This window comes from Myxine glutinosa, chromosome 1 (genome assembly GCF_964187855.1).
Source record: "Myxine glutinosa chromosome 1, kmMyxGlut1.1, whole genome shotgun sequence".
NCBI classification, from domain to species: domain Eukaryota; kingdom Metazoa; phylum Chordata; class Myxini; order Myxiniformes; family Myxinidae; genus Myxine; species Myxine glutinosa.
The window spans coordinates 121,297,098-121,323,582 of NC_136261.1; the positions used below are offsets into that span (position 1 = coordinate 121,297,098).

Here is a 26,485-nt window from a genome sequence, read left to right on the forward strand (position 1 = left end):
GCACATATCAATACACTTCGATGTGAACTCCGTTTGTCATGTGCAGGACATTGAGGCGGTACACCAGTTTTTTCCATGTTCGGCTCAGCATGTTTGCGTCCAACAATGCACATGCAGCTGTGATCCGAGAATGAAAATTCTGCAGATTTGCCACCTTGGTGTTGTAGCCAACGTCTTTGACAAACCCCCACAGAAAAAAAAATCAAGGGGAGTTATGTCTGGTGATTGTGGGGGCCAGACAGTTGGTCCATCTCGGCCAATCCAGCGACCTGGAGAGTTTTCATTCAGAATGCTTGAACGACTAAGGTCCAATGAGGGGGAGTGTCGTCCTATTGAAAAACGATATCAGGCTGCAGGTCTTCAATCTGTGGGAAAGAGAATCCTTCCAACATGTTCATGTTAGTTGTTGAGGTTACTGTATCCTCCACAAAGCAAAGCAGACCCACCAACCACACATTGAACTTTGGACTGTCGCGTATGTGTTCAATGACCACGTGGGGGTTTTCAGAGCTCCAGATCCTCACATTGTGGTATTTGACCTTCCCTGATACATGAAAGCAAGCTTCATCTGTGAACATGACCTTTCCAGGTAATCTTCATCATCCTCTGTTCGACTGTGCATTTCCAAGTTAAACACCTTACATTTGGGTCCATAATTTGGTTTGAGTGGTTTGATAATCTGTACCTTATAGGCATAAAGCTTCAGTTTTTTTATCCAAAATCCTGTGCACAGTGGTGGTTGGCAATCCCAGTTCTCTGGATGTGCATTGGATTGATTTTCTGGGACTTTGTTGAAAGATTCACGGCACTCGTTCAACATCTGCTGCACTTGTGCATGGTCGACTGGTACTTTTCTGTTTCTGACAACTTCTAGTCTCCTTAAATTTCTTGTACCACTCTCTGATATCACAAGGGGTGCTTGTAATAACGGACATGGAATTGTCACCCCATTGGAGGAAGACCCCCTCGTGAGCAGGCCGTTGGTGCTCCCATGGTTGACATGCCTGGTTGCAAGCTTGGTCAGGGTCGCCCAGATAACTCAAATGGCAGAGCACTGGTACGGTTCACCAGAGGACCTGGCTTCGAGATTCATGGTCTGAGCGTGTCATTTTCCCACACATGTCAATTAATATATATATATATATATATATATATACAGTATATATATATATATATATATATATATATATATATATATATATATATATATATATATATATATATATATATATATATTGTTACGGATCCGGGGGACGGCACTCCCGTTAGCAAGGGGGGGTTATTCCCCTTGTCCTGTTAAGCTGGCCGTCCGACCGGTCCTGGGGGTATGACGTCACTTCCGGTCGATGGTAAGTAGGGTTGTAAGCCCAATTTGTCTTAATACCTAAGTACTACCACCGGCCATAAGCACGGAAATACTCCCACCCGGGCCGCAGCGTGATTGGATTGCACCGAGCGAAGCGAGCTGCGACTCGGGCCGTTATCAAGAGACTAAACCCGACTATAAGGCGTTTGGCCAAAACCGCGCCACAGGTATTCAATGGGAAGAAGGGACTAAAGCGATCGGGGGAAAGAAGAAACCAAAGTAAAGGAATACCAGATATTTATTAACTAGATACAAAACCAAAGAAGAAACGAAAGTAATATACAGAACGAAGAAGAAGAAGATACACAGGGCAGCCTTAAACAGTCTTATATTACCAACGCCCAGGACAGACAAACAGACTTACATGAAAGGGGAATAGCAGGCAGAAATGACTGGAAGAAGGAGAAGGTCCAGGTGGGACAGCAGGACTGGAAAGTTCGGGCAAAGGCACAGCATGGAGGTCCGCTCCAGGTCCACGCTCCGGGCTCGAGGCAAAAACCCGGCGGCAGCCGCACGTATTCGTTTCACGCGGTAGGGGCTTTTTGAAGCAGCTTGTCAAAGAGCTCCGCGCAGCTTCATCTCTCTCAGCCAGACCCCACCAAGCGCCATCTCCAACCCAAATCGACTCTTTGTACCTTCTCACTCGACTCTCAACCGTACCTTCTCACCCGACTGTTAAAGCAGTCCCTTTCAGCCGCTTTTATCGTTCATGTTGGAATCAAGCCGCCGGCTCTGATGACACGCATACCGGTTGGCTCACCGCGGTGCTGGTTGGCCGGCAAAGGGCTCGCTGACCCCACCTCTGCCGATGCGTCGACGTGCCACACCTTGTTCTGGCGGCTCCGCCCCCTTCTTCCTCAGCTTGACCGCATGGCTAATGGCGGTTTGGGGCCAACATCCGAATCAAGGCAAGGAGCAGCGAACGCTGCCCGACTGTTACTTTGAAGCGCGGGTGAGGCGATTGGGGAAATTGAAAGGGGCCTATCTTATTTGATTAATGCAACGCAGATTCAACTATTGGGAACAGATCCTTAACTGAAACGCACAATAATGAAATAACTATGGAGAGGTCCTATGGTTCGCTACGTGTTGTACATGGACTAACTAGGGTGCGATTTTTAACAAGCCAATTGATGGGGATATTTACAGGGGAACATTTACTAAAATTTACTAGTGAAGGTTCTAAAAACCGTAAATATATATATATATATATATATATATATATATATATATATATATATATATATATATATATATATATATATATCAGTCACTATGCGACCCCCATATCATCAGTGGAGAACCGCCAGCAAGGTGTCCCATACAGCTGCTGCTGCACCTTGCTGGGAGCGATAAGCACCGCCTGCCACACGGTAACGTTATCTCTGGTATCCACTCATCATATGGAGTCGACCTGGTTGCGGTTGGGAGTTACTAATAATGGTATCTGTAATCTGGTTCTCCAACCTAATGAGCAGACAGCATGACGTCATCGCCATGCATGTCCGCATTGCCTGCAAAGCTCCAGAGGAACCATCTAACAGTGCATCATTACGGATTATAAATTCAGATACTGTCACAAGTGCATGCAAAACTCACAGTTACCGACCTGGTTTCGCCCTTGTTGGGGCTTCATCAGGGCAACGCAGTGAGGCTTTCCATACACTTGTACACCTTGCTGGAGGTTCTCCACTGATGATATGGGGGTCGCATAGTGACTGATATAAAAACCGAAAGGTTCACAGAGTTACAAGTTACAAGTTACAAGTGCGCGAGGACGCCATCTTGTGCGCCCGAAACCTCGTGCGCGAGGACGCCATTTTGCGAACCTGCCGCCCTCACTGCTTCGCTCTCCTCTTGTCCCTCAATTTGGTCCTGGATCGACCCTGCCTCACTCTCCTCTACCGGAACCCAGCCGTCTTGATCTGCCATAGCGCGACCTTCAAAATTCGGGTTTTTATTTTAAAACAAAACAAATTTCACCGTTAATAATTTCGAGCGCGTGAAGCGCGCTTTGGGTCCAGTCTCACTTCCCGACACCAATTGTTACGGATCGCGGATTAGATGTTATTTACCGAGCGGTGGTATTGCCGCGACCTAACAGTTCCCCCGATTCTTCCCCAACTCACCCGATTCCACCCGACGTTGACCAAATCGCGCTATGCTAAATCAATGATTGGAAAGGACACAACGACTGGGATAGATGAAACGACGCAAGGGGTACAGTTCTCAAGACCTCCGGAGGAGGATATAATTAGTGGTGGAGAAAAGAGGTAGATTACAAGGTAATGAGGTAAAGACACAGAAAAGATAGGCACTTAGATACAACCTTATCTATCCCAGACAGACCACAGACAAATGGAACAAGACTGACTTACACAGGGATTGATGGCAGGGAAGGACAGGCAGTTGATAGCACAAGGTGCACCTTGGCTCAGGGACAGGATAAAGCACGGTCCAGTCCAGAGATGCGGGGAGGTGTCACAGCGCTCGGAGGTGGCGTCCTTCTCTCTCCAAGCTCAGCGCGCATCTGACGTCACCTCCCTCTTCCTGCGCATGCTCAGCGGGGAGTCACACGCCCTCGGCTCGTTGGCTCCGCCCCAGATGGGACCGGTCCGCCGCTTCTATTGGGTGTGGGGGTTACCGGGCTCCGCCCTTGACGAGGAGCTGACAGCGAGCCCCTACTTGGTAACCCCGTCGAGCACATGCTCGATGGCGGCTCGTTGGAAAGGCATGGTGCCCTCCCAACACCCCCCTACCAACCAAGCCGGAGTGAGGACGCGCACTCCCCGCGCCGCCGCCGTTGTTGTTGTTGTTGTTGTTGAACCGTGAGGAAGAGCTGCGGGGAGGTATTGGGAGGTCCTAAACTTCCTAACGGTGCCATACAATCACATTCTGGTGCAACGAAGAGTCAGAATTAATGGAAACGAATCCTTAACTGACATAGACTAAGAATAACTAGCAAGATGTCCTATAGTTGTCTACGTGAGATGCGGTGGACCTGGATGCGACATTTAATGGGGGAAATAGGGGGAGGTCGGGTCTACAGAGTGTTGTTTACAGAAAATGGGACTAGGGAATGGGGGATTGGGGATAGTTGGGAAGTATGGAGGAAATAGGGGAATATTTACAAGCGGATATGGATGGATGTAAATCCCATATCCGCAACAATATATATATATATATATATATATATATATATATATATATATATATACACATGTATAATGTATATATATGAATAATTGAATTGGCATGCCATAGAGTATTGTTTCACACTTGTAGAACATTTTGAATTTCCCAAGTACAACATCAATATATTAAGACTCACTCGGAACAAATATTCAGCTCAATTCACAGGCATCGAATGTTATTCATGGTGAGTTAGTAATAATATACTGTATGTATTTTAAGTGGCATTGCTTGCCTGACACAACACAGTATATCGCACTCAGATAGAGGAAGATTTCACAAAATAAATTGAAGAGCTGATTTGAAGCCAGGCCGATTCTACCAATTTGAGAGTGTAGAAACTGTATTGCACTTAGAGCTTACTTGTCCATTGTTGCTTCGAGTAAGTTTACTGTTCAGCCCCACTTACTTGGACTTTGTTACATAATTATGATCTCTGGAAATTGAATACTAATACCCTCTGTCTTGACCCCATACATTTGATTTATGTTTTTACTGCCAATTTTATCAATCTTGCTCCATTTTTATATCACATAACACCTAGCCCTCCCAGTTTAATATAATTGTGTTAATATTGTGATAAACAATAGGGGAGAAGAATTGTCATTCATGTGCATATGTATCGATGAAACCAAATGGAATGCATATAAATTATTTGGAAAAATGAAAATAAAAATAGCCAGCCCATTAATTGGCATGCTGCTAAAGAACAAAGTGGTGGTTAAAACAGCAGGAATATGAGCCAGTGGCAGTTGCATATTTTGAGCCCTCTATCTGTACTTATATACACTGAATTACCAAAAGTATTGAGAGATGGAGATGTGCATAAATAAATATATAAATCAAATGAGAATGGCATTCGGTAGAATGAAAACCTCCACCAGGCTAAACGGTTTACGATTTGTATCCTACTGTTACGCCGGATCTAGATCAAAACCTGAACCAAAATCTAATGGCTTTTTCTTCTCACCTAACCAACGCATCCACCTAGTTTTGTCATAACTCGTCCACAACTTTTTGAGATGTCGTGCTATATTTTTGAATTTTTTTTGTGAGATATCGTTTTTGGCCCTATCTCTCAATGGTGAAGAATCACTTAAAGAATTCTCGTATCCCAGATTCGGACCTTCACCAAAATTGAATCAATTTGTCATTGTCACACAACCATATACTCCAATAAGTTTCTTCCGAATATGTCCATAACGTTTTGAGATATCGTACTATATATCGTTTTTATCCCTATATCACTCAATGGTCCAGAATCACTTTAAAAATTATCCGATCTTGATCTTCACTAAAATCGAATCGTGCCCTCCACGTACCTCTCCACCAAATCTAGTCCAAATCCATCCACAACTTTTTGAGATATCCTGTTCACAGACAAACAGACAGATGGGGGTGAAAACATAAACTTCGTCCACCTTCGGTGGCGGAGGTAACGATGACAACAACTGAAGGTAACAACGGTGGTGGAGTTTAACTATAATTTCTCCTTTTTCCAGTGGGTTGGTTGAATGATGGCATTCCTCCATATTAATCTGTTCACTGCGTCAGTTATGTACAAACCCGAGCATTACAAATCTTTCTTAACATTTTCAATCCATTACTTGGTAGGATCTCCTTTCGGCTTTCTTCCTTCTACTACAAACTTTATTGCTTTCTTTACAGCTTCATCTTATGACTTTTGTTGCACATGAGTTCTTCTTATGACTTTCGTTGCACATGAGTTATTATGTCTATACCTCTGATATGATCATAAAAACCAAGTCTTCTCTTCCTATGTTCTTTTTCACTAGAATTAATTTTGATCTCATCCAGATTTCTGAACTCAGAATTATATATTTCAGAGACAATCCATTCATCCATTGTATGATTCTTATCTCAGTTCTTCACATTATTTTTACATCTTTGACCAGGCAGTGCCCACATTTTGCTTCCATACATCAATACCGCTCTGATACAGGCTTTCTAAACTCATCATTTAAAGGTAAATGAAATTCCCATGTGAGTTATTGTATGCTAATGACTTAGTATTGAATATTGAAAGTTAAAAAGTAGCAAAAGAGATGTTTCAAGAAAGGTTTATGCATCAACATAAGTTAAACATGCAAGTTAAACATAGTTATAGTGGAGCAGATAAACACAAAAATTGTGCATTTTATGAGAAAAGCATGAAATTTTTAACATAGTTAGTGCATACCATAAGGTTTATTTTCAGATGTGGAGGGAAGTCAAATTTGACCTCTGAGAACCGTGAGAGGTCAAATCCAAAATGGCCGCCAGTCCACCGAGTCTAATGTTCAAACGCGCTTAATTTTGGAACCAAATAGTGTAGAAAAACATTATAGGTGTCATTTCCAACTAAATTGTGGATGCCCAGAGGTGAATTTTTTTTTTTTTGTATACAAGATCGAGGCTCGTGAAAGAGCGAACATTAATCACACAGAAAGACAAACCGACACATAAAACATATAACATCGGGAGCGGTAGACAAGATGGGGAGAGAGGGGGAAGGACACAAACACAACATTTGAGAGCAGGGACCGAGAGACATGGAGACATCGAGAGATCTGAGAGAGGGCGAGGGCTTTGGGGGGGGGGGGGCATGGGAAGGGGGCGGTGGGAGAGGTATAAAACATATGGACACTGCCAGGACTTCCAGGAAAGAAGTTGGAATTTCAAACAAGGTGGATCTGGGGTGAATTAGCGGGGGTAGAAAAGATCAAGGTTTTGGATGGGGGAAGATAAGAGATGGTGGTGAACAGCTGTTTTAAAGACCTGGAGGGAGGAGTGGGATTGAAGGGAGTGAGGGAGTTTGTTCCAGAGGTGGGAGAAAAGAGGAATGAAAGAGTGAAGGTGAGCAGAGAGCCGAGATTTCGGCAGTTTAACCATCAGAGGGTTGCTGGCAGATCTTGTGCGACCTGTAGGAATATTTGGGGGACAGAGCACAGAGAGAGCTGGGGGTGCAAGGCCGGAGAGGAGTCGGTAGAAGACAGAAAGACCACCTACCTGCCTGCGGTGAGTGAGTGAAAGGCCCTCAGAGATAGCTTCATCGCGGGAGATTCCAATAATTCTGAAGGAAGGAATGGATGCTTTCAATGAACTCCTAGGCATGCCAAGTGAGGTCAGTGAAGGCTCAATGTTACTGCTAGAGCGATTTGTGGTGCTGATGTACGATAGAACCAGTGAGAGCACAGAAGTGAATGATGCCAGGAAACAGCTCTTCACACAGAAGTGTAGAACTCTAGAGAACATTCCTCCAACCCAGGCAACACTCAAGCAGCACATCAAGTGCTCCTGCTACCAGGCCAACTGTTGTAACCAGGCATTGGTCATGGATCCAGAGATACCAGACCCACCTGACTGGGGCTGGACAAAGGAGACAACTGGGTGGCAACCTCTTTGGACCACTCTTCCTGAAGCATCAAAATCGTGCCATGAATTTATCGACTGTGGCTGCAAGAAAGGGTGCACTGGACGCTGCAAGTGTGCCAAAGCTGCATTCAAGTGCACTGCACTGTGCTTCTGTTCTGGAGACTGTTAGATCATTAACCAATTTTCATCATTGCACTTGATTTAATGTAAGCTTTTGTGGACATACTTGGTTAACTACAGTTATTTTTTCAGAGGTTATTGCATCATTCCTTGCAGTGTAAACACTTTTTTGCATCATTTCTGGTCCTTGGGTGTTCTGTACCTATCCCTCCCTGTACCTGAAAAAATAAAGTTTAAAAGTTCAAATGAACTTTTTCCAATAGCAGTTCCAACTGCAGTATCATAAAAATAGATATTTAACGTAATTTGACCTTGACCGTGACCGAATGCATGTCCTTGAGTTCTGGCGATCTCAAAAGTATCACCAAATGAATGGGCATCCCTAATTTAGTTGGAAATGACACCTATAAGCGCGTTTGAACATTAGACCCGGTGGACTGGTGGCCATTTTGGATTTGACCTCTCACGGTCCTTAGAGGTCAAATCTTACTTCCCTCCACATCTGAAAATAAACCTTATGGTATGTACTAACTATGCTAGAAATTTCATGCTTTTCTCAAAAAATGCACAATTTGTTAAAATATGAGGGCTTATCCGTTGTACTATTAATGGTATCCCCAACCATTTTTCGGACATGCATGCATGCTCGGATTTGATTTTGTTCAAGCATGGCACAACCCAGTACATGATGGCATACACGTGCACCTCACTTTATTTTGCGATCTGATCAAAGATGGCCGACTGGTAGACTCGCAGCCAATTTAGTTGTAAAAAACCTGATATTGAAAACGTCTTCAACCATTTCTCGGAAATACATTTCCCGATCTTGTTCAATCTTGGCAAACAGATAAAGAATGATGGCTTACATATGCACGTTATTTGTTTTTTTCTATCAGATCCAATATGGCTGACTGTTGGCCATTTTGTTACTCAAACGTGTCCCCAACCATTTCTCGGCCATACATGGACCGATTTTGTTCAAAATTGGCACAAAGACAATACATGAGAGTATACATATGCAGAAGATTTTGTTTTTTAATCCAACCAAAGATGGCCGACTGGCAGCCTTTAATTCCATACAGCAAAATTGCTAAAACCACTGGGGATATGACATTTCATGATTTTTAGCTCACCTGGAACGAAGTTCAGGAGAGCTTATGCGATGGCGAGTCGTCCGTCAGTCCATCAGTCTGTCCGGCCGTAAACACTTGAAACTTCTTCTTCGAAACCGATGATGGGATTGCGACCAAATTTGGCACAAATTATATTTGTTTTGTTGTGACTAAAGTTTGTTCACGGCATTTAAAAAATCAGGGTCTGAGCCTCTAAGGGGTCTACCGGGGGTCGAAGTGCACCCAAGTTTGAACCCCCAAAATAGGAATTTGCTTTTTTCTCTGAAACTACACACCAATTCCGATGAAATTTAACCACAACCTTCATCATCTGTGATGTACTAACGTTTGTTCTGCATGCTGCCCTGTGTTCTAGCAACCATTGAAATTGGTTTAAAATACTTTTCGTCAGTGCAGTATACTGTTTATTCTACCAGGTGAGCGCCAGGGGTATTGCCCCTGTTTTTTCTCCTTGTTTCACAAACATTTGAAACTTCATCTCATTTCAGATATTCTTAAAATTTCTGTCTTGTTTCACATCCTAAACTTCCAAGGTTTTACACGTGGATTTTGCTTGATGTTCTTGCTTTTTCTTTTCATTTTCAATATAGATAAATTGCAATATAGATGACGCCAACTACCAATAGATGCTGAGTCAAACATTCTTCACCAGCTATTACTTCTCCATTGCTAACGTTTCTTTTAAAATTCCTTTGCACGAATAGATAATTAAGCTGACTCTGCATTTCTGCTTGGAAAAGTCACGAGTTCTTTTCTTTTCTTGAAGTGTGTATAAAGAACACACGTATCACTACTGCCATTTTTAATATCGCTTCTCCTGCCTCATTCCTTTTACCAGATCAAAATCCACTATGGACACCATTATATCCATTTGGTTTCTCACCGACATGTCCATTCAAATCTCCTGCTATAATCACTTCTTTGCAGATTATTACTTGAACTAAATCTTCTAGTTCACCCGAAAATGATCATATTTCTTCTTTTCCTAGACGAGCTTGGAGTGCATGCATAAGCGCTTACAGTACTCAAAATTTATTCTCCCATTATTAGTCCCCTACCGGTGTACACCGGAGGGGACTATAGGTTTGCACGCCGTCCCTCCGTCTGTCAGTCTGTCAGTCTGTTAGCCCGTCAGTCCGTCATGCAAAGAACAGTTTTCCGGACTTTTTTCTAAACACTTAATGCTAATGATTTCAAGCTTGGCACATGGTTTCCTCATGATAAGTTACAGATCAAGTTCGAACTTCACGACGTTTCGATCATTTTTGACAAAGTTATGGCACTTTGAACTTTGGGAATTCTGATAATTCTGATGATCCTTAACTCTGTGCCATTTTAAGTTTTAATTTCCTTTAAAAAAGATTTTCTCTGCAATCATAGGACCGATTGAGTTCAAATTTTCACCGGAAGAGGGACTTGGTCTGTAGAATATGTTAATGGTAATTATGACGTCACACGTCACGTGGTTCGGCCGCCATATTGTTTTTCGTGAAAACACGAAAACCTCTTTTTCTCTGCAACGGCTGAACAGATCGAGGCCAAACTTTGCAGGCAGAATCGCATACCCATGACGAACAAAAAAGTCAGCGAGCATGACATCATGCATCACATGCTTTCAGAGTTATGACGTTTTTAAGCATGAACCTTTAAAACCGAGCCCCTCCCTCATTTTTGATCCAATCGAGGGGAAACTTCACGGATCTGTTCAGCATGTCAATCTACTAAAATGTCCTTTTGGAATTTGCGATAGGCCACGTGGTTTGGCAGATATCGTTAATTAAACGAAAATATTAAAGAAATGGATATCTCTTGTTTATTCTAGAGTTCTCCTCAAGCCGCACCGCGCGCCCTCAGCCTCGTCTGCGAACGTCAAAAGCGCGACACAGCGCACACTTTCGGGAGGGGCGTAGCCAAGCCGAGCAACATATATATACACATCGATCATTGATCGTGAACCGGAAAATATAATAAATTACTGATATTTAGCGACTCGAAAGGTTCTTTATCAACAACTTATGTTGTCGTGCTTCTGCTGACCTGTCTGCAAGGTGTATAAATCGAAGTCCCGAGTGCGAATCACAGGCGAGCCCGTCCTGAGGTAATTAGCGATTGGGAACGATTCAGAACCTGTGGGTAAATAACCCTTGGTAATTTCCCCAACAGTTTTCCGGACGACAGACTGCCGGTAGGGGACATGTATTGCAGCGCAATACTCAGAATGCTTGTTATTCTACAGCTGGATTGTTCTACCTTTATCACTTTTTGGATAAATCTTCTGTCATAAAAGAAGTTCAAAAAGTTGTGATATTTCAAAATTGTGGGTGGATTATGATAAAATTTGTTGGATGAGTTAGGTCAGTGACAAGAACAAGCTAATTCGATTTTGATTAAGGTTCGGATGCAGATCCTGCCTATCAATGGGATACAAAATGTAAACGGTTCAACTCGGCGGAGGTATGCGCTATACTGATTGCTGTTCTCGTTTCACCCCTGTTTGTCTGTCTGTGGGCAGGATATCTCAAACACTTAGAGATGGATTTGGACCAAATTTGCTGGGCAGGTTGGGTGTGTGACAAGGCCGATTTTCTTTTTTACATTTTGGTGAAGATCTGGATCTGGATACTGGCTATTATCTGGATATTATTCTTCATCATTGGGAGACAGGGCCAAAACAATATAAAGTACGATGTCGCAATAAATTATGGACAGATTCAGATGAAACTTGGTGGACAGGATGGGTGTGTGATAAGGATGAATTGATTATATTTTAGTGAAGATCAAGATCTGAATCCTGATGCAATAATTTTTAAGTGATTCTTCACCATTGAATGTTGTCAGAATTATTCATTCTTTGGATGCCTCAATAGCTACTGGTCCTGATCGGATTCCTGTAGTTGTATCGCAAAGGTGTTTCCCTGAAGTTGCACCAATTCTTGCTAAGCTATATAATATGTGCTCGCCTGATTCAGTGTTTCCCTCATCATGGAAGGTGAATTCCGTTGTCCCTGCTTTTAAGGTCGACTAGCGACTGGTGACTTTCAGGTCGACTGCGACTTACTCTCCCTAATTATTGATCATTCTAACAGGTCCTTATATTTTACGGGTGAGACACATTACCTGTATTTGTTTTGGATATTTCACAGGCCTTTGATAAGTTGTGACTTAAGGGACTGCTATGCAAGCTTCAGTTGTATGGTGTCTGATAGAATATTGTCCATAATTTCTGCTTTCCTTTTTTTTTTTTTTTTTTTTTTTTGTATACAAGATCGAGGCTCGTGAAGGAGCGAACATTTATCACACAGAAAGACAAACCGACAAACCGACACATAACCGACAAACCGACACATAAAACAAAAAGCATCGGGAGCGGTAGACAAGATGGGGAGAGAGGGGGAAGGACACAAACACAACATTTGAGAGCAGGAACCGAGAGACATGGAGACATCGAGAGATCTGTGGGAGGGAGAGGGCTTTGGGGGGGAGGCATGGGAAAGGGGGTGGGAGAGGCATAAAACATATGGACACTGCCAGGACTACCAGGAAAGAAGTTGGAATTACAAACAAGGTGGATCTGGGGTGAATTAGTGGGGGTAGAAAAGATCAAGGTTTTGGATGGGGGAAGATAAGAGATGGTGGTGAACAGCTGTTTTAAAGACCTGGAGGGAGGAGTGGGATTGAAGGGAGTGTGGGAGTTTGTTCCAGAGGCGGGAGAAAAGAGGAATGAAGGAGTGAAGGTGAGCAGAGAGCCGAGATTTTGGCAGTTTAACCATCAGAGGCTTGCTGGCAGATCTTGTGCGACCTGTAGGAATATTTGGGGGACAGAGCACAGAGAGAGCTGGGGGAGCAAGGCCGGAGAGGAGTCGGTAGAAGACAGAAAGACCACCTACCTGCCTGCGGTGAGTGAGTGAAAGGCCCTCACAGATAGCTTCATCGCGGGAGATTCCAATGATTCTGAAAGCTTTGGTTTCAACAGCGTGAAGCCGAGCTCGGTGTGAGGCAGGAGCACCAGCTCATAGGGGAGAACAGTATTCCATTGAGCTGCGGATGAAAGCCTTGTATGTGGTGAGGAGCTCAGGTGTGCCTAGGAAGGACTTCGCACGACGGAGGATGGCCAGTCGGCGACTGGCTTTGCAGGCCAGCTTGGAAATGTGGTTTTCCCAAGAAAGATCATGGCAGATAGTGAGACCCAAAAGCTTGAGCGACAGAACTTCTTGGAGAGGATTGTTGAGAAAGTAGATGGGAGGGTTGTCCAGTCGATCTTTTCGGAGAGACATAGTAAGAGTGTGAGATTTGTCAGGTTTGAAAGACATGTTCCACTTGTTTGACCAGTCTGTGATTTTGTCCAGGTCTTCAGAGAGTGAGGAGGCTGCAGACTGCCGATCTGGGGGAAGAGGAATGGAGCGGCAGAGAGTGGAGTCATCAGCAAAGAGATAGAGAGGATTTTCCAGAGAGTCGGAGAGATCATTGATAAAGACCAGAAAAAGCACAGGGCCCAGCACACTGCCTTGGGGAACTCCAGCCTGAACAGGAAGGGGAGATGAGAGAAATCCATTCAGGGCCACACGTTGACTATGACCAGAGAGGAAGTCCGCAAGCCATGCATGGAGATTTCCATGGATACCATAGGAGTAGAGTTTGGTGAGCAGAGCTGGGTGCCAGACCGTATCGAAGGCACGTGATATGTCGAGGGAGACAGCTCTGATTTCCTGTTTGGCATTGAGGACCTCCATCCATTGTTGAGACAGGAGAAGCAGCATGTCCAGAGTAGAGTGACCTGGTCTGAATCCAAATTGATGATCAGAGATCAAGCCATTGGAGAAGAGGAAAGATTTCATATCCGAAGCAATGATGGATTCCATGACTTTGCTGATAATTGGGAGCAGGCTGATTGGTCTGTAGTTAAAAGGATCTGTTTTTGCACCTTTTTTGTGTAAAGCGGTAATGTTTGCTGATTTCCAGGATGCTGGCAGATGACCTTGAGCAAAAGATAGGGTGAAAAGAACAGAGAGAGGGTGAGATAGAGTGGCAGAGCAGGATTTTAGGACCCGTGGGCTGATGCCGTCTGGTCCAGTTGCAGAATCAGAGTCGAGGTTAGACAAAAACTCCTCCACCTTGTCAGGAGAGAAGGACACAGAGTCCAGGAGCAGTTGGGTTCGACTGGGAAAGGTGGGAACAGAGAGAGATGGGTTTGGGACTAAAGATTTTGAGGCAAACACAGAGTTGAGGCATTCGGCTTTGTCACGTGCGATGTCAACTGTGTGGCCATTTGAGGTAAGGGAGGGGATGGAGGGGGAACAAACACCAGAAACTGATTTGACCAGACGCCACCAGGATTTGGAGGAAGGAGACAGGTTTGAGAGTTCGTTCTTGAGTGAGGAGAGATAGTGCTTCCTGGCACTCCTGAGGGTAGTCACACACTTGTTCCGAGCTTGGTGGAAGGAACTGAGATTGCCTTCAGTTGGATTAGCCTTCCAAGAGGCAAAGGCAAGTTGTTTCAGGGCAACTGCCTCACCACAAGATTCGGTGTACCATGGACGGGAGGAAGGGTAAGACAACTTAAGACGAGATGGGATAAATCTGTGCATGAGAGAGATCAGTTTGCTTTGGAAGAATTCCCAGGAAGAATTGATGTCAGAGGCAGTGGAGATGGGAGACCAATCCAGACGATTGATGGCTGCTTGAAGCAGTTGAACCTAAAGGTTCAAGAGCACAGTTTTTGAACCTAAACTTGAAGGTGGTCCTTGATAGAAAATCATCCCCGACTTGCTCTGGAAATTCTTGTGTTCCTCAGGGTTTTCTTCTGGGTCCTACTCTCTTTCTGATATATACAGTGCATTCAGAAAGTATTCAGACCCCTTCACTTTTTTCACATTTTGTTATGTTGCAGCCTTATGCTGAAATCGTTAAAATTCATTTTTTCCCTCATCAATCTACACTCAATACCCCTTTATGACAAAGAGAAAACAGGATTTTAGAAAGTTTTGCAAATTTATTAAAAAGAAAAAACTGAAATATCACATTGACATAAGTATTCAGACCCTTTGCTATGACACTTGAAATTTAGCTCATGTGCCTCCCATTTCTCTTGATAATCTTTGAGATGTTTCTACACCTTGATTGGAGTCCACCTGTGATAAATTCAATTGATTGGACATGATTTGGAAAGGCACACACCTGTCTATATAAGGTCTCACAGCTGACAATGCATATCAGGGCAAAAACCAAGCCATGAGGTCGAAGGAACTGCCTGCAGAGCTCAGAGACAGGATTGTGTCGAGGCACAGATCTGGGGAAACCTACAAAAAAAATCTCTACTGCATTTACGGTTCCCAAGAGCACAGTGGCCTCCATAATTCATAAATGGAAGAAGTTTGGAACAACCAGGACTCTTCCTAGAGCTGGCCGCCCGGCCAAACTGAGCAATCGGGGGAGAAGGGCCTTGGTAAGAGAGGTGAACAAGAACCCGATGGTCACTCTGGCTGAGCTCCAGAGATCCTGTGTGGAGATGGGAGAAACTTCCAGAAGGACAACCATCACTGCAACACTCCACCACTCTGGGCTTTATGGCAGAGTGACCAGACGGAAGCCTCTCCTCAGTGAAAGACACATGAAAGCCCGCTTGGAGTTTGCAAAAAAGCACCTAAGGGACTCTCAGACTGTGAGAAACAAGATTCTGTGGTCTGATGAAACCAAGATTGAACTGTTTGGCTTCCACCTGGCCACTCTGCCATAAAGCCCAGATCGGTGGGGTGTTGCAGTGCTGGTCATCCTTCTGGAAGTTTCTCCCATCTCCACACAGGATCTCTGAAGCTCAGCCAGAGTGACCATCAGGTTCTTGGTCACCACTCTTACCAAGGCCCTTCTCCCCCGATTGCTCAGTTTGGCCGGGCAGACAGCTCTTGGAAGAGTCCTGGTTGTTCCAAACTTCTTCCATTTAAGAATTATGGAGGCCACTGTGCTCTTGGAAACCTTCAATGCAGCAGAATTTTTTCGTAGGCTTCCCCAAATCTGTGCGTCGACACAATCCTGTCTCTGAGCTCTGCAAGCAGTTCCTTCGACCTCATGGCTTGGTTTTTCCTCTGATATACATTGTCAGCTGTGAGACCTCATATAGACCGGTGTGTGCCTTTCCAAATCATGTCCAATCAATTGAATTTACCACAGGTGGACTCCAATCAAGGTGGAGAAACATCTCAAAGATGATCAAGAGAAATGGGAGGCACCTGAGCTAAATTTCAAGGGTCATAGCAAAAGGTATGAATACTTTCTGAATGCACTGTATATCATTGACTTGTCTGATAATGTTTTATCCCAGCTCGCCATTCTATACCAATGATTCCACACTCTACTGTGTAATCCCTAATTCAAGTAACAATTCTCATAGTGAGGTTTGTGCCTCACTAAACAATGATTTGGAGAACGTGTTGAGGTGGGGTCACGGTTGGCTGGTAAACTTCAATGCCAAGATGACAAAGTTGCTGTCCCTGTCTCGTTCTAGAGACAGGTCTTTTTCTCCTGTGCACCTGGGTCCTTCGATCTTGCCGGAAGCATCGTTCCTGTGCCTACTGGGTCTTGATATCTCCCTTAATCTCAGCTGGGAAAAGTATACAGATTAGGTATTGCAAAGAGTGCTTCTCTGTGAGTTGGTTGTCTCTATCGAGCCCAGAAATATCTACCTCCGGATGCTATCCTCTATTTGTATAAGACAACTATATGCCCGTTATGGAGTTCTGTTGCCACATTTGGGCTGGAGCACCAGCCTGTCATCTATCATTAATTAGACAGGCTCCGGAAGCATTGTAGTCAATTTGGTTTGAGTAAAACTCTGCTTTTCTTTTCAAGCACTTTCAGATCATAAGTCTGTTGCTGCGCTAAGTTTGTTTTACAGATATTTCCATGGTAATTGCAATACTGCTCTTTCCAACTTGGTACTTCACACCTATACACTCTGGCCATATCCAGGTGGAAAACGAAGAGCTAAGCAAGTTTCTTTTTTCCACGTGCTGTATAAATTTGGAATTCTTTTCCGGTCACATGCTTTCCCACATCTTGTGATCCATTTTCTTTGAAGAATAATATTAAGTTCTACCTCCTTCCTCTTTACTCGTTCTACTTTACCTATATGTTATGCCTCCGCCCCCGAAGGTGGCCGGAGGCATTATGTTTTCGGGTTGTCCGTCCGTACATACGTCCGTACGGGCTTAACCTTGTTGTTCTCAGCAACCATATCTCCAATTGAGACAAAACTTTCAGGGTAGGAGTGACACCCATGCAGAATGTTTGTATGATAATTGTGATGTCATAGGTCACGTGGTATGGCAGCCATCTTGGATTAAACGCAAATAATTGAAAAGGTATTTCTCGGAAACCGCTGAATGTAAAAATTTGACACTTGACACATTGCCGAGTACTTCCAATAGGGAACAAAAGCATGATCATGATGACATCATAGGTGAAGTGGTATACCAGTCAAAAATGTTTTAATCTAATTCCTTATCCTAAAAATCTGAAATTGCATGCACATGATCTATGACCTATTTGTATTGAAATATTAAATTTATGACAGAGGTCACATGGTTTGGCAGCCATATTGGATTTAACCTAAAACCTTAAAAAAGCATCTTCTCCCAAACCACCAAATCGATTGACTCAAAACTTTATGTGTGTCATTGACTTGGCATGGCGATTATCAAGAAAACATCATTGGTCACATGGTGTGGCAGCCATATTGGATTGAAGGAAAATAGAAAATAATTATATCTCTGAAACCGTTTACCCTATCGATGCAAATTTTTACAAATATCATCTAGGGCCATTGCTGCATATATTTTGAAAATGATGTCATAGGTCACGAGGTTTGACAGCCAGCTTGGATAGAAAACGAACCTCATCCGATCAACACGAAACTTCACTAATGTGATCCTCTATCCATACATATGCAGAGTGTACATTTTTTTTACTCTAGTTGAAGGTCATATGTGACGTGGTGTGGCAGCCATATTAGCTTGAAAGCCGATATTAAAAAAAAAAATCCCTTCTCTGCAACTGCCTCACCGATCGATATGAAACCTGTTGTGGCTGGTGAAAATGTGATACTTGAAAACAGCTGAAGGGATTTAAATCGAACTTGTTTATTTTTAGGACGGTGATTGATGGCATCTAACCGTTGTGGGACGATGCGGAGGCATTTTGGCGACACAGTCGCATTGTTCTAGTTTTTATGTTTATTTTGTAGCCCTTCACATTTAGTGTCTCTTAGCCTTGTTTAGGGTGAATTTCAATAAAACAAAATTGAAGAGATATGGCCAAAAACGATATATAGCATTGTATTTTAAACTTGAGGACCGGTTATGATAAAAAAAACATAGTGAATGCGGTTGGTATGTGACAGAAACAAGCTGATTAGATTTTGGTTAAAATCCGGACTATCAGTGGGATACAAAATGTAAACTGTTCAGCCTGGCGGAGGTGTGCACTCTCCCAAGTGCCGTTCTAGTTTATCACTTTATCTAAATGTGGCAAACAGTGGGGTGAGTAAATGAAAGGAGTTATCACAGTAAAAGATTCTCTAAGATTGCTGCAAGCATGATGGAGGAGATGGAGTACATGTAGTAGATGGAGTTTCAACAAGTAGATGGAGTTTCATGCTCCAGCCATCCCTCTTGGGCAGCATATTGTCTAAAAAAAAAAAGGTAAATTATTGGACCATTTAAAGAAAACGAATTTGGCCAGACATGGTTCCATAATGAATTTGAACTGGAATGGCACTCGGTAGAGCTCATACCTCCACGAGGCCAAAGAGTTTATGTTTTATATCCCACTGATAGGCCGGATCTGCTGACCTGAACCAAAATCGAATTGGCTTGTTCTTGTCATCTAACCAACTCATCCGCAAAGTTTTGTCATAATCAATCCACAACTTTTTGAGATATTGTGCTACAGTGTCTACAGAAAGTCGACACCCACTTCCAAAATTTTCACCTTTTCTTCCCTTATAGCCGGGAATTAAAATGCATTAAATAAGACTTTTCCACGTTTATTTACACATCGTAACCCACAACTTCCAAGTGAAAAACTAATTCTACAAATTTCAGAAAATTAATTAAAAGTACAAAACTGGATTATCTTGGTTGAATAATTGTCCAGCCCCTTATAATAGTAATAGCAATTGAAAATTGGCTCAGGTGTAACCATTGCCTTCAAAATCACACACCAATTTAATTGGCCTCCACTTGTGTTAAATTGTATTGATTCTGATTATTTCAGAATAAAATAAAATAAATTATTTCAAAGTATTTTTTCATCAAACTATTTCAAAAACGATTTCAAAGTATTTTTGTAATAACATATTTTTTATATAATTTTTTTTTTCAGTAAACTGCTCTCTCATGCACAGATTTATCCCACCCCTTCTTCAGTTGTCATACCCTTCCTCCCATCCATGGTACATGGAATCTTGTGGTGAGGCAGTTGCCCTGAAACAACTTGCCTTTGCCTCTTGGAAGGCAAACCCAACGGAAGGCAATCTTATTTCCTTTCACAAAGCCCAGAACAAGTGTGTGTCTCCCCTTAGGAGAGCCAGGAAACAATATCTCTCTACTCTCAAGAGTGAACTCTCAAACCTGTCTCCCTCTTACCAATCCTGGTGGCGTCTTGTCAAATCTGTTTCTGGTGTTGGTTCCTCCTCCATCCCCTCCCTTAGCTCAAACGGCTACATGGCTTACTCCTCACGTGAAAAAGCTGAATGCCTCAACTCTGTGTTTGCCTCAAAATTTTGTATCCCAAACCCGTCTCTCTCTGTACCCACCGTACCCAGTCGTACCCAGCTGCTCCTGGACTCTGTGTCCTTCTCTCCTGACAAGGTGGAGAGGTCTCTGTCAATCTTCGACTCTGATTCTGCAACTGGACCAAACGGCATCAGCCCACGGATCCTAAAATCCTGCGCGACCACTCTTTCCCACCCTCTCTCTGTTCTCTTCACCCTCGCTTTTGCTCAAGGTCATCTGCCATCAGCTTGGAAATCAGTCAACATTACCGCTTTACACAAAAAAGGCGCAAAAACAGATCCTTGCAACTACAGACCAATCGGCCTGCTCCCAATTATCAGCAAAGTCATGGAATCCATCATTGCTTCGGATATCAAATCCTTCCTCTTCTCCAATGGCTTGATCTCTGATCATCAATTTGGATTCATACCAGGTCACTCTACTCTGGACATGCTGCTGTCTTTGCTGTCTCAACAATGGATGGAGGTCCTTTATGTCAAAGAGGAAATTAGAGCTGTCTCCCTTGACATATCACATGGCTTCGATATGGTCTGGCACCCCGCTCTGCTCACCAAACTCTCCTCCTATGGTATCCATGGAAATCTCCATGCATGGCTTGCGACTTCCTCTCTGGTCATAGGTAGTCAACGTGTGACCCTGAATGGATTTCTCTCATCTCCCCTTCCTATACAGGCTGCAGTTCGCCAAGGCAGTATTCTGGGCGCTGTGCTTTTTCTGGTCTTCATCAATGATCTCTCCGACTCTCTGGAAAATCCTCTCTATCTCTTTGCTGATGACTCCACTCTCTGCCACTCCATACCTCATCCCTCAAATCGGCAGTCTGCAGCCTCATCACTCTCTGCAGACCTGGAAAAAATCACAGACTGGTCAAACAAGTGGAACATGTCTTTTAATCCTTACAAATCTCACACTCTTACTATGTCTCTCCGAAAAGACCGTCTGGACAACCTTCCCATCTACTTTGTCAACAATCCTCTCCAAGAAGCACTCAAGCTCTGGGGTCTCACAATCTGCCATGACCTTTCCTGGGAAAACCACATTTCCAAGCTGGCCTCCAATGCCAGTCGCCATCTGGGCATCCTCCGTTGTGCGAAGTACTTCCTTGGCACACCTGATCTCCTCACCACGTACAAGGCTTTCATCTGCAGCTCAATGGAATACTGCTCTCCCCTCTGGCCTAGTGCTCCTGCCTCACACCTAGCTCGGCTTTACTCTGTTGAAACCAAAGCTTTCAGAATCATTTGAATCTCGCATGATGAAGCCAACTCTGAGGGCCTTTCACTCACTTACCGCACTAAAATTGGTGGTCTTTCTGTCTTCTACTGACTCCTCTCTGGCCTAGCCCCCTTAGCCCTGTCTGTGCTCTGTCCCCCAAATACTCCTACAGGTCATACAAGATCTGCCAGCAACCCTCTTCTGGTGAAACTGCCAAAATCAAGACTCTCTGCTCACCTTCACCCTTTCAATTCCTCTTTTCTCCCTCCTCTGGAACAAACTCCCTCACTCTCTTCAATCCCATTCCTCCCTCCAGCTCTTTAAAACAGCTGTTCACCACAATCTCTTATCTTCCCCCATCCAAAACCTTGATCTTTTCTACCCCCGTTAATTCACCCCAGATCCACTTTTCTGAAATACCGACTTCTTTCCTGGAAGTCCTATGTAGCTGTGTCCATGTGTTTTGTTTTGTTTTTTACCTCTCCCACCCCAACCCACGCCCCCCTTCCCATGCCTCCTCCCCCAAGCCCTCTCCCTCCCACAGATCTCCTGATGTCCCTGCTCACAAATGTTGTACTTGTGTGCTTCCCCCTCTCTGCTCATCTTGTCTCCCACTCCCTTTATCTTGTCTAATGTGTCAGTTTTTGTTTTTTTGCCATTAATGTTCGCTCTTGCATGAGCCTCGATCCTGTAGACAAAAAATAATAATCAGATGTTCCTGTAGGTTTCCTTTGCTGGGTAGTGCATTCCACAACAATGACTCAACCATGAGCACCAATGAGCTTTCAAAAGACCTACGGGATAAAGTTGTGGAATGGCACAGATCAGGGGATGGGTATAAAAATATTTCAAAGGCCTTGAATATCCCTTCGAGCACAGTCAAGACAATAATTAAGAAGTGTAAGGCGTATGGTACCACCAAGACCCTGCCTAGATCAGGCCGTCCCTCTAAACTGGATGACCAAGCAAGGAGGAGACTGATCAGAGAGGCCACCAAGAGGCCAACTGCAACTTCGAAAGAGCTACACGCCTTCATGGCAAAGACTGGTCACTGTGTGCATGTGACAACAATATCCAAGCACTCCACAATTCTGGACTGTACAAGAAAAAAGCCATTACTCAGAAAAGCCTTGTGTCCCACAAACAAAACACAATGCAAAAATGCAAAAATGCAAAAATGCAAAAACCCACAATGGAGATTCTGAAGCCATGTGGCAAAATGTTTTGTGGTCTGACAAAACCAAGACTGAACTCTTTGGCCTAAATGCAAAACGTTACGTTTGACGCAAACCCAACACAGCACCTCACCGAAATAACACCATCTCTACTGTGAAGCATGGTGGTTGCAGCATCATCATCATAATCATCATCATCATCATAATCATAATTGTCAGGATAAAATGGAAAGTGGATGGAGCACAATACAAAAAAATCCAAGAGGAAAACCTGCTGTCCTCTGCAAAAAAGCTGAAACTGGGACGGAATTTCACCTTTCAGCATGACAACGACCCAAATCACACAGCGAAAGCTACACTGGAGTGGCTAAGGAACAAAAAGATAAATGTCCTTGAGTGGTCCAGTCAGAGGCCCAACCTAAATCCAATCGAAACTCTGTGGCATGATTTGAAGATTGCTGTCCATCAACGCTCCCCACACAACTTGAGTGAGCTGGAACAGGTTTTTTAACAGAAGAATGGACAAATATTGCCCAATCAAGTAAAGTTGGTAGAGACCTATCCCAACAGACTAACAGCTGCAATTGCTGTCAGAAGTGCTTCCACCACGTATTATCTCAGGAGGGTGGACACTTTTTCCGAAGAAGATACTCTAGTTTTGAATTTTTAATTAACTTTCTGAAATTTGTAGAATTTGGTTTTCACTTGAAAGTTGTGGGTTATGATGTATAGATTAAGGTGGAAAAAGTCGAATGTAATGCAATTTAATTTCAGGCTATAAGGCAACAAAATGTGTATATTTTGAAAGGGGATGTAGACTTTCTATAGGCTCTATCCATGTATCATTTTGTCCCCTTTTCTCAATAATGAATAATCGCTTGTAAAAAAAATTTTAAATCATATATCTGGATGCGGATTTGCATCTTCACCAAAATCTAATCATTTTGTTCTTGTCACACCCAACGTGTCCACCAAATTTTGTCCGGATCCATGTATGACTTTTTGAGTTAAGCTGTTGACATCCAGACGGCTAGACAAAAAACGAACTAGAAACCACTCATGGAGAGACACTATAAATAAATACATTATATATATATATATATATATATATATATATATATATATATATATATATATATATATATATATATATATATATATATATATATATACATGAGGGGCAGTCAATAAGTAACCTTAAAATATTTTCCACAACTTTTTTTTTGCATGTACGTGTGTAACAACTGTTATTATGGCATAGCCCATCGGGCAGAGCCGTCTAGAACAGTGTTTGTCTGTCCGTATGTATGTATGTATGTATGTATGTATGTATGTATGTATGTATGTATGTCCCCTCAAACGTATACCAATCAGAGCTGAGAATCTGGTCACATGACAGGGTGATATGATTACGTCTGATGTCATTACGGCCACACAGCGGCTGACTCCCCACACACCGCCATTTTGATTTCTATGCAGTTCATGCCGAACATATCGTCGAACCTGTCATTTTCAGTCACGTGAAAAAGTAAGTACACCCCATGTAAAGTTTTGCTTTTTCAACATATTTCAACATACAACTATTTGATCTTCATTTCAACAATATTGATAGATAAAGGTGATATAATATAACAAATATCATGAAACATTTACATTATGTAGTCCATTGTATCATTTAAATAAACATGAATGCAAATTTCGCATGTGGAAAAAGTAAGTACACCCTTGGCTCTAATAGGTGGTATTGCCCCCTTTGGGAGAATCAAACTCAAGTGGGCGTTTCTTATAACTGTCTACCAGTCTCTGACATTGACTGGGATAAATTTTTGCCCACTCCTCCATGCAGAATTCTTTCAGCTGTGCGATGTTTGAGGGTTTTCTTGCATGCACACCTCGTTTCAAATCCCCCCACAACATCTCGATGGGATTTAGATCTGGGCTTTGACTTGGCCATTCCAGAACCCTCCATTTCTTTCTTTTCAGCCATTCCTTGGTGGATTTACTGGTATGTTTAGGGTCATTGTCATGTTGCAAGGTGCACCTTCGGTTGAGCTTCAACTTTCCGACAGATGGCCTCACATTATCCTCAATCACCCTCTGGTACAATGAAGAATTCATAGTGGATTCTATGATGGTGAGCTGCCCATGCCCTGATGCAGCAAAGCTGCCCCAAACCATAATATTTCCACCACCATGCTTTACAGTTGGTATCAGGTTCTTGTGGTCAAATGCTGTCTTTGGTTTTTGCCAAACATGTCTTCTGGTACTGTGGCCAAATAGCTCTACCTTTGACTCATCTGTCCAGAGCACATTGCTCCAGAAGTGCTGGTCTTTGCCGAGGTGTTCATTGGCAAACTTTAGTCTTGCAGTGATGTTCTTTCTGGACAGCAAAGGTTTCTTCCTGGCACACCTCCCATGTAGATCAAATTTGTGCAGCCTCTTTCTAATGGTAGACTCGTGCACTTTGACATCAACAGTGGCAAGAGCTACCTGTGGGTCCCGTGATGACATTCTGGGGTTCTTAGAGACTTCTTTCAGCATATTGCGGTCTGCTCTCGGACTGAACTTGCTGGGGCGGCCTGGCCTGAACAAGTTGGCAGTTGTTTGTAATCTTCTCCACTTGTAGATGATCTTCTGGACAGTCGAATGATTGATTTCATATTGTTTGGAGATCTTTTTAAATCCCTTCCCAGACTCGTAGGCATCTATAACCTTCTTTCTGAAGGCATCAGAGAGCTCTTTTGATCTAGGCATGGTGACTCCGCACACTTCAACAACAAAGAGCAAACCAAACTAAATGTCTGAGGTTTAAATAAGACAGGTTCCTCCAAGATCCTCTCCAACGATGTTCTAATCATTTGCACCTGAGCTGGTGCACCTGATTCTAATTTTAGGTATTTGTAGTAGTTATAAATGTAGGGGTGTGCTTACTTTTTCCACATGCGAAATTTGCATTTATGTTTATTTAAATTATACAATGGACTACAAAATGTAAATGTTTCATGATATTTGTTATATTATATCACCTTTATCTATCAATATTGTTGAAATGAAGATCAAATAGCTGAATGTTGAAATATGTTGAAAAAGTCAAAACTTTACATGGGGTGTACTTACTTTTTCACGTGACTGTATATGTCAGTCAACGTCTTTCTTTTCAAGGTTTGTAATCAGAATGCTTTTCTTTTTCACAGCCTACCATGGGTAATCAAGCATCGTCATACTCCTGTATGCTTCCTACAAGCCCCGTGAGCGCCCGCAGCTATGACGGATACACGCCACCACACATGCAAAGCCACATTGGGAGCCAAAGTTTGGGACCGAATGGAAACGCCTCTACCGGTAAGGACCAAACACTATGCAGCAAGGACTCTACTCAGGAGTTCTATATTTTTTCAAAAATAAAACTTTTTATGAAAAACTTTAATGGCTTCCTCATGATACATTATTTTGTCTTACAACTATAATTATCAATTTTATATCAGTATAAGCTATAAAGCTATAAAGGTATAAATTTTGTCTTCAAGTAAGTTTTTATTTGTGCACAAATATAATGGCTGGTCATTCAGTTAATTTATTCGTGGCCTAACTTATAAGAAGAAAAATACATTAATAGCAGTTCATTAAAAAGTTTATATATTTGTAAGAAGCTATGTTGAAAAATAAAATTATTTGTTCATATCTTACATTGACTTTTCAATGTCAGGCAATTCATTTCCTGATCATCCCTCTTATAAAGAAGCTAAGTTTGAAGATCAGTCTTATGCAGGACCAGTCTTATGCTCCAATGCAATAATTATTGTAATGAGCATTTTGAAGTGTGAATGTGACACTTCAAATTTCCTGAAAATATCATACAATAAAAATGTTTATCTTTTAATTATTATTTTTGTTTAATTATGTTGTTGGAGTCGTATACATTTCAGCTACACTATGTTTCATTACAATTATTGTTTTATTTGAAACCTTGAATTTGCCTTATCAATCTTGATTATATTTTCAGAAAAACGGTTAACTTTTATTTTATGACCACATTTAAAATGTTAACTTACAACACTAGGTACACCGTTATTTCAGAAGTTTTCGCATTGCTATAACTAGCGGATACCATGCCGGATTGGT

The 26,485-nt window shown here is 42.7% G+C and overlaps 1 protein-coding gene across 1 annotated transcript in view; it reads left to right on the plus strand.

Annotated features, from left to right (window-relative positions):
- Window positions 1-26,485, plus strand: part of LOC137427916 (paired box protein Pax-6-like) — a 152,726-nt gene that overhangs the window by 76,115 nt on the left and 50,126 nt on the right. Inside the window, exon 8 of the mRNA XM_078776596.1 lies at window positions 25,558-25,705. Within this exon, the coding sequence (XP_078632722.1) occupies window positions 25,558-25,705 (148 nt within the window). The remainder of the gene's footprint in view (window positions 1-25,557; window positions 25,706-26,485) is intronic.